This window comes from Leptopilina boulardi, unplaced genomic scaffold (assembly GCF_019393585.1).
Source record: "Leptopilina boulardi isolate dan_hultmark-lab unplaced genomic scaffold, ZJU_Lbou_2.1 LbouV2_223, whole genome shotgun sequence".
Taxonomy (NCBI): Eukaryota; Metazoa; Arthropoda; class Insecta; order Hymenoptera; family Figitidae; genus Leptopilina; species Leptopilina boulardi.
In genome coordinates, this window is record NW_026137778.1 from 1,269,592 (window position 1) to 1,279,480 (window position 9,889).

General features: G+C 26.7%; 1 protein-coding gene across 1 annotated transcript; it reads right to left on the reverse strand.

Moving 5' to 3' along the window:
- Positions 1-889: 889 nt before the first annotated feature.
- LOC127279749 (nose resistant to fluoxetine protein 6-like) lies at positions 890-8,350 on the reverse strand. The gene is made up of 12 exons (XM_051302276.1): positions 8,049-8,350; positions 7,600-7,847; positions 4,653-4,867; positions 4,322-4,583; positions 4,103-4,263; positions 3,665-3,833; positions 2,243-2,439; positions 2,018-2,156; positions 1,720-1,915; positions 1,493-1,632; positions 1,281-1,414; positions 890-1,175 (listed from the first exon to the last, which is right to left on the reverse strand). Exons 1-12 carry the CDS (start codon positions 8,341-8,343, stop codon positions 1,145-1,147), a joined length of 2,187 nt encoding a protein of 728 aa, XP_051158233.1. The 5' UTR covers positions 8,344-8,350; the 3' UTR covers positions 890-1,144.
- Between the last annotated feature and the right edge of the window lie 1,539 nt (positions 8,351-9,889).

Sequence of the window (9,889 nt, forward strand, 5' to 3'; positions counted from 1 at the left end):
TTTTTTTTCTTTTTATTTAATTTTTAAATTACATATAAAGAAATAAAGTATTTTTTCTTGATATTTAATGTCTCTTCTGTTTAATACACTTTTTTTGGAGTAAATTAGTTTCTTATTTTTTTCACGTATACGTATATAATATAAAAACGTCTTTATATGTTCATTGTCAAAAAGCAATTATTTGTTTTATGATTATTTGCATTATTTGCTCAAATTAAAAATATTGAAATTTTTTGTCGTATGTGATTATTGTTTTGGAAAATTCACTTCTTAAATTTACATTGCATGGAGATCAAAGTTTAAATACATAATTCGAGACTTATTTCTAAAATTAAAAATTATAATTTCTAAAACATACATTGTATGCAGATCAAGGTAGAATAACGCTTCCAAAATATATCCATCTTTTTGCTTATCCAAAAATGAATATGTTTCATCTACAAATTTTAAATTAAAAAATATACGAATACTTTGAAAATCTTGCGAAGGCTTTTAGTTTCAAGTTGATTTTATAGTATTTAATATTGAACTAGTTGTTTTACAGCGATCTGAGAAAGCTGGGTAATTTCGTGAGAGAGTTAAGGGTCATTTCTCAGATTTTTCTTATTGTTTGTTTATAAGTAGTATTTTAGATCTTAAATGACTGTACCAAATATAAATTAGATATTGTTATTATTTTTCAAGATATTTGCATTGCAAATTTCATGACATTTTTTTCACTTGATTATAATTCCTTCATTTTTCAAAATTTTTAAAATATTTTAAGAATCTTTTTTACGTCAAAAACATTGAAGTTTAGTAAAATAATTTAAAAATTAAAAAATATCAATTTTTTAAACAATTTATTTATTAATTAATGTTTATTTTTAATATTTAAATATGTGCGCAATCAGATTTTGTTCTAAAAGATTTTTTCAGCGCGAATTTCAAAATTGACCGCAATCGCAATTTTAATGATAATTTTTAATTGGCCAATTTTGAAATTCGCTCCAAAAAAGTCGGTAAAATGACAATTCTGTTACATTTTTTTTTTTTTATATGTATCGTATACTTTATGGATGATCTCTTGATCCATTGTAACCTACTACTTATTTAATGTATTCATATAATTTATAATTAAATGATTTTCAATTATTTGCAAAGATTATTTTGTCTTCTTTTGTATAATTCTTGATCTGAAAAGAGAATAATTTATTAACATAACTTTATTTACATTCTAAAAATAATTTAAATAATACAATGTTTATTGGAATAAAATTAATGTGTAATATATTTCTTACGGTTTTATTTTCGTAACAATTGTCTTTCTTTTTATCATTGCATTAAAAATATTTCTGACTGGAAATTCTATTACAATGGCTAAGAATAATGCCAGGCCTATAGAATATATTATATCTACTATAAAAAATTTAATCTGTAAATGGAAATATTTTGAAAATTAAAATGATAAATTTTGCTACATAATTTAAAATCAATATTATTAAGAACTTACCGCATTGTACATTGAAAAGGTTGATGGAGTTCTTGATGTTCCATCAAACTGAAGTACTATTGTATGAACAAGAAAAATTCCATAAGAAACACGTGAAAGCGGTTGTAGCCATCTTGCAGTTAGTATATTGTTATAGAAACCTAAAACAAAAATGTACAAATAGTTATTTATTAATTTTATCTTTAGTGTATAGTAAAAATTATTAATTATCAAAATTTTCTTTTAACCTAAGCCATCGCCTATTGTCAGGAGAAGAGGAATTGAACTAACACTGAATGCGAAAATTGTTCTATGCAGACTTGCATACAGGGCTTTTTGAAAAGCAGTAGTTTTCAAATTTGGATTTACAAAAAGTGTTCCAGTCCATGCGGCAGTTGAACTCAATATAAAGACGAAAATAATAAACAAAATTTGTGACCAGGTCTAAAAAATCAAGCAAAAAAAGTGTACAGTTAATCTAACACTATGATAAAAATTTGCTTTAATTATTGGCAAGGATGCATAATAAAAATAATATTATTTTACCTTTGAGAGACGCCAATTAGAGTTTTTATGATCAAAAATAAAAACCCCTACAATTAATCCGATAATATAAGATGCCATACGCATATGAGTTTTACTATAATAATTTAAAAAATATTCACTGTCCTCTAATCTTCTTGGACTAAAAAAGTAGATTTACAAATTACAAAATAATAATTTGAAATATATAATTCTTTTGTATAATATTATAAAATAATTAAATCGTACTTAGTAATGGAGGTAAATATTGGATCTGCATTATTTTTATATGTGACGTAAAAAGGAATACAAGTTGTTAAAAATAGCATACAACCCAAAAATATAAAACCAATTTTACGAGACATTTTGTGAAATGCAATAATTAACAATAATCCAATTAAATAACAATGGAAATCCACAGCTAAATACCAACACTGCATCACGCACTAAACAAAAATAAATAATTTGAATTGGTTTCATAATAAATACGATAAAATTCGGACAAATGGATTTTAATAATATTTTCTTCAACGTTTCGAAATCACACTGATTTCCTCTTCAGAGAGTCTAATAATACCAAAAAATTATAAAATTAAATTAAAAAACAATAAAAATTATTTTATTTTATATTATTTCATTGACGATCGTGAGAATGACTGACTGCTAATTTTAGTTTCACTGTTTTATTTGGTAAATTGTATTTATATTTATTTTATAGGAGTCATAAGTTCAACTATTATATATCTACTACAAATTTTTTTTCAAGTTTTTTCATCCCTGAATACAGTAATATACTTGAGGAAACTTTTTTCTCAAAAGTTTCTTAAAAACTATACTGTCCCCATTTACCCCAAATTTTATGAAATTTTCTAAATTTTGGCGTAAATGGGGACAGTTAGTTTCATGCGTTTAAAGCTTATTTAAATTTTTTTCTGCTGCATAAAATTAATCCTGGGAACGTAAATAATAACTTTAAAAAAAATAAACCTGCAAATATTACCTTTTAAAGGAAGAAACTAACGTAATTTGTGAAAAATAGTGATTTTGTCCCCATTTACCCCAACTGACCCTATTGTTTTTTATTTTTTGTATTTTTTATTTTTATTCATCTTTTTTTTTTTTTATTTATTTTGTATATATGTATAGTTTATTTATTTTATTTAATTAGCTAACTATTTTTTGTATTTTTGTTTTTGTTATTAATTCATCTCTTATTAATTTAATTTGATTTCTTTGTATTTTTGTTTTTGATTTAATTTTATAATTTTTTTTGTATTGTTACCCACTTGGAAAGATTCCCCGGAAAGTGCCCCCTGGAGGTTCTATCAGAATTCCGCCAGAACTTCCAACGTAATTCCGTCGGAATTCCATCGGAAATTCTTTAGAACTCCGATGGAATTACGTTGGAAGTTCCGGCGGAATTCTGATAGAACCTCCAGGGGGCACTTTCCGGGGAATCTTTCCAAGTGGGTAGACTCACTGAAGAGGAAATCAGTGTAATTTCGAAAAGTTGGACAAAATATTATTAAAATCCATTTATCCGATTGTTATCGTTTTTATTTATTATGAAACCAATTCAAATATATTCTACTCGGACGTTAAAGAATTAATAATAAAAATAAATAAAATAGAAAGGTTACAAAAAATTCTAATTAATTTTTTTTACTATACCTTATTATTGCCTCCAAAATAATTATTGATAAAAAACAAATTAGTCCACCAATAAGAAGAACAAGAATCTCTAAAGACTCCCATAGTTGACTCCCAGAATGGTCCAGAACCTAATCGATGAAATACAGTTGCATATGCGAATGTAACAAACATATATGATGGCAATATTCTGAAAAAAATTTATTAATTTTTAATAATAAGCGTAAAGTTAGACTAAACTAAAATAAAAATTTCCAGATATAATCAAAAATTCTTTTGTATAGTTTTAAGAATTTAAAATTTTTAGTAGTTGTTTTATACCCCCCACTTTAAATATATGCTAATATTTTATCATGAATATTGTAAATTATTTTTTTTAACTCACAACTCCAGAAGCCGTTCACAACTCGAATTATTTACAATTATTATAAAAAGTTAATTTTTAATTTTATACAATACCTTACTAATCGTTTTACAATTAGAAGCGTAATATTAATATTTTTTGATACACTCAAGTCTCCCAATAAAGAGTAAGACAATAAAAGTCCTCCAACACCGAAGAATCCATCTACTATGATGGGAAGATTGTGCAGTATCCCGAAAATAGGTTTTGACATAACCTATGGAATTATAAATCTAATTTGTCAATAGGAAAAAATAATTTTATTAATTACTTACCCATTCCAAATATTTTCCAGAAATATTTGATCCGTACATATACAGCAATTGTCTGTGCAATGCAACAATAAGAACTGCAAGCAATACTCGAATAAAGTGAATAGAATCAAGTCCTGGATGTTCATAATTTATACTTAAAATTTCGTTCAAATTTTTACGAGCAGAGAAACAATGTAATAAAGAAAACTCTTTGTTTTTATCATAATTAAAGTCAATCAGAGTGCTAACTATGACGAGACTCAATATTATTAGAAATGTCAAACTGTAAATTAGGAAATTATTTATAATAGAATTCTGAGCAAAGGAGTAGAAAATTTGAAATTATTCTTACTAGAAAATTATATCGTAAATAGAAAATTTTTGAGCTTCTTTTGAGGCACAATACATAGGTATAATTGATGCTTCGACTTGAAGATCATATTCTGCACCAAATTTATCCAAAGGTTGTTTTAACGCTGCAACAATATCCTCCGTTTGACATTTTGAAGGAAAACATAGTGCCATTTGTAAAATATATCTTTTGTATCTTCGAAAATCGCCTTTTTCCTAAATTATAATTTAATTTATTAATTCAATCAGATATACACATAAAAATTCTGCGACCGAAACCTTTAAACTGTTTTAGCGGTCTGTGGGACCACTAACTAAAATTATTTCGCTTCTTACTTTTTTTCAAAGTACAATAGAAACTTCAGCTTTTCAGTATTGTAACATAAATGAAAATAAAAAAATTGCAAAAAAATATTATAGAAATAGGATAAGTGTACCAATTACGGCGCGTTCATAAAAAATAACTATTATTACTATTATATTTAATATAACTGTTGCAAAATGATTTTAAAAAATTATTTTAATCTTTTTTTGATACAATTACTAATAAAGATGCACATTTAAAAAATTATTAATTTAATTATTTGAGATCAAATTTTTTCCCTCGACGTAATTGAAATATTTTTAACATTTCCATTGGCTTCAATTACAGCGGGCAAAGAATCATCAAAATACACGTAATTTTGGTCACCGTAATTGATACACCGAAACTGATGCAAACGCGCAGTAATAGAAAATTACGGTATTAGTTTTAATTTCTCATATTTGTTTAAATAACACTGGGTTACAAAAAAAATGGTCAAGTCGTGTTTATTTAAAATTTTCTGTGTTTATTGAAAGTTTAGGTGTCACTAAACAAGAATATACCCAAAAAAAATTTTCCATTCGGTCAGTTCCGTAGAAAACGAGATTAAAGTGTCAAAAAATCGCTTTTTTAGCACTTTTTGAAGCGTTGTAAAACGAAAACGCAACAAGATAAAAACCTTCACGAGGGCTTGAATGAAAGCTTAAACCTTCAACTTTGAGTCCCAAAACTAAAAAGTGCATGATAATTGCGCAGAAAATTTATTTAACATGAAATAACTATCTCAAATAGTCAAAATAGTTGGGATAGAGAGCACTTGTTAAAAATCGATTTTCATTACTGAATTTATTTGGAACTTGTTACTTGGAAGTTTTCAACGTTTCTATTGACGTTTCGAAAGTTGAATTTAAAAAATTCAAAATGGCGAATTAAAAATGGCGTTCAAATATTTCAAAAACCCCGGAGGAAAAAACTGCGAAAAAATTCACTCCATTTTTGAAATTTTTGAACGCCATTTTTAATCCGACATTTTGAATTTTTTAAATCCAACTTTCGAAACGGCAATAGAAACGTTAAAAACTTCCAAGTAACAAGTTCCAAATAAATTCGGTTGTGAAAATCGATTTTTAACAAGTGCTCTCTATCCCAGCTATTTTGACTATTTGAGATATTCATTTCATGTTATATAAATTTTCTGCGCAATTATCATTCACTTTTCAGTTTTGGGACTCAAAGTTGAAGATTGAAGCTTTCATTCAAGCCCTCGTGAAGATTTTTATCTTGTTGCGTTTTCATTTTACAACGCTTCAAAAAGTGCTAAAAAGGCGATTTTTTTAACACTTTAATCTCGTTTTCTACGGAACTGACCGAATGGACAAATTTTTTTTGGGTATATTCTTGTTCAGTGACACCTAAACTTTCAATAAACACAAAAAATTTTAAATAAACACGACTTGACCATTTTTTTGTAACCCAGTGTAATATTAAGATTTTTAAAAAGTTAAATTTTTTTTAATATCTAAATACCATAAGCTTTTAGTTTATTAAGTCTTCAATTTACTTAATACAATAGGAATGTCGAATTTTCTATTTCAAAGGTATTTTGACTCGAATCGCGCCGTAATTAGTACATTTACCCTAGTCTATTTATTGTAAAAAAATAAAAATACATACGATAATTGTCATTACATAATTTACTAGAAAAACACAAAAGTATAGGAAACAGCGGTCTGACAGACCGCTAAAAACACTAGGCGTGATTTTTTTCCACGGTGCAGTTTAAAGGTTAATTACACCTACAGATATGTAATTTAATTTTTACTAATAATAATAATAATAAATAAATAACTTGGTAACATTGTTTACTTTAACAGAAAATGACTATTAGGTATAAAATATGATAAAAAAAGGGTTATAATATGCGTGTTATTTTTTTAGAATTAATTACCCATTTTAAAATACTTAGACATTAATGGAAAATATAAAAAGTAAAATTACTACTCACTCTGTATTTTATATAATAGGTAAATGCACTAATTATGGCGCGATTAGAGTCAAAACACCTTTGAAATAGAAAATTCGACATTTCTGTTGTATAAAGTATATTGAAGACTTATTAAACTAAAAGCTTATGTTAGGTATTTAGATATTAAAAAAAAATTTGCACTTTATAAAAATCGATTATTTAAACAAATATGAGAAATTAAAACTAATACCGTGATTTTCTATTACTGCGCGTTTGTATCAGTTTTGGTGTATCAATTACGGTGACCAAAATTACGTGAATTTTGAAGATACTTTGCCCGCTGTAATTGAAGCCAATATGTAAATCTTAAAAATGTTTCAATTACGGCGAGGGAAAAAATTTGATCTCAAATAATTAAATTAATAATTTTTTAAATATGCATCTTTATTAGTAATTGTATCAAAAAAAGATTAAAATAATTTTTTTAAATCATTTTGCAACAGTTATATTAAATATAATAGTAATAATAGTTATTTTTTATGAATGCGCCGTAATTGAAGTACTTACCCTAAATTTCTCAATTTTTTATACTAATTCAAAAAAATCTCAACAATTTTACATATTACAGTTCAAAATTGAATATTACATGCGTTAATACATTCTGTAAATAGAACGTACTCTAATTGCTTCCCAGGCAGAAACTTGCGGATCAAAATATATATTGTGTTCTCCAGTAAAATTTGTTTCTTCATTTTCTTTTTTAAATTTTATATCCACTAAACAATATCTACTGTCTATTTCCTCAATTTTTCCATCTTCATTATTTAATATTTTTGTTTGAATTCGATTACACTGATCAAAACTTCCCAAATGCCGAGTGAAACCATCAAAAACACCATAAGGATATTTAGCTGATGAATCAAACACTAAAAAAATTTAAGTTAAAATACCAATTTTTTTGATAATGAATAAAATTTCCCACATTTCAAGTGATTTTTATGTTCCGGACCTCATAAAAATTTTTTTTTAATCTCATTTTTTTCTTTTTTTAATAAAAAAAAGTGAAATTAAAAAATAAAAATAAAATTGTTTACAAGTATTCTAAACAATAAAGTAGTAATACTCACTTTCTGTCGCCCATAATGTGCCATTTTTTAAATGATCAAAATATAATTGTAATTGCCTTTTACAAGAACCTTCAGGAATTGAATTTGAAGTTGCAACTATTATCGGCAATAGTGGTATATTTAAGAACCAAGGAGACTTTACTACATTTTTACTTTCTTCATTATAAATACTTTCAGAATTCGATTCAATTTTTGCGGTATAATAATTTGTTTCCTTACATTCTTTAATTAGAAATTCTCTATTCGATAATGTATGTTGTCCAATCACAATTGGGAAAATAAAAAAATTTAACATCAATTCGCCAATAACACAAATTATGCAAAAGCTTAAATTCATCTTGTCTTTTGTATATAAAAAAACCTAAGATTTTCTCGATAATTTTGAATTACAAAATATAATTGTTTTAATAATTATATAAAATTTTCATTATTTATTTAATTAATTTAATTTAATTTTAATTTTGCTAATTTAATATATCTTTCACTGTTTTACACTTCAATGAAAATTTTATTCTACCGATCACTTGTCTTTGACATATATTCTAGTTTTATATAAGAGATGCATATATGCGAATATATTAAAATTGTTGAAAAAAGATAAGGAGTGAAATATTTTCTTGTAATTAACGAAGTGAGAAGTTTGTAAAAACCTTGTAATGGGTATTATACAAAGAAATAAATTATTATTATAAGAGATGCATACGTTATTGATCTTTTTTTTATTAATTATTTAAATGAATAGAATTTTTTTTAAACTAATTACAATCTACTGATGTGTTTGTAAATAACTGTTCTTTATTTTATAAGTACACATAGGCTAATACAGGGACAGTAATGACACCGATTCTCAGTAGTTCTAATTTGACAAACTTATGGGCCGAATCTCGTCCCATTACTGGTATTAATTTTTGGTAAAAATATTTTTTCATTTAGTCTAATATTTTCCGAGGGGGAGGGGGTAAAAGTTTTTGTTTGGAAATTTACTGTACAGCGCATATTTTAATAATTTTTTTTTCTTAAATATTAAAATAAAATTTTCTTATTAATAAAAATAGTTATTTTCGTATCAAGGGCGCAAAATAGGTGATTGTGGCGAAGGCGAGATTAGAGAAACCAAGGGGACCCGAAGCGCCCGAGGCGAAGCCGAGGGTGCGTAGGGTCGCCGAGGTTTCTTCATAATCTCGCCTGAGACACTATCACCTTTTGCGCCCGTGCTGCGAACAACATTTTTTGTCCTGTCTGCATGGAAAGTGTATTATTGAGTGCATGCAAGTCCGCTTGTTTCAATGTTCCATCAGGGTTGGGAAGATAATATACTTAAGGTAAATTACATGTAGTTGTTTACGTATATTACGTATGTTTATTATGTCACAAAAATGAAAACAATACATTTTTTAGTGGTGCGGGCGCGAATGTATTTTGCGCCCGCTTCTATGACGTCAGCGGGCGCGAATGTACTTTGCGCCCGCATCTATGACGTCAGTGGGCGCGAATGTACTTTGCGCCCGCTCACCCCATCTCTGGGCGGGAATCACTTACTTTGCGACCGCCTCAAGTGCACGAAATAACACACTTTCCGTGCAGGTAGGACAAAAATGAAATTTTTGACCAAAAAAATTAAACTCAAAAATAAATTTTACTTTTTCGGGGTAAATGGTACGATTTTTTCTTTTTTTTTTAATCGAAAGCTGAGGTTTTTTCTTATAAAAATATGTAGTTGAAAATGTGGCACAAGAATGTTTAAATATTGATAATTAACATTTTTTGCATTCTTTTTATCATTTTTGGCTACTTTTGATCATTTTTTTACTATACCCAGAGAAATGATATATTTTTCTCAG

Excerpts from the sequence above, each read along its gene's own strand:
- LOC127279749 (XM_051302276.1), bottom strand. The coding sequence starts at position 8,343 with ATGTTAAATTTTTTTATTTTCCCAATTGTGATTGGACAACATACATTA. Across the intron at positions 4,584-4,652 it reads ATTTACGATATAATTTTCTA|TTTGACATTTCTAATAATAT; the intron begins GTAAGAATAATT and ends CCTAATTTACAG. Across the intron at positions 1,176-1,280 it reads ATTGTTACGAAAATAAAACC|ATCAAGAATTATACAAAAGA; the intron begins GTAAGAAATATA and ends TTCTCTTTTCAG.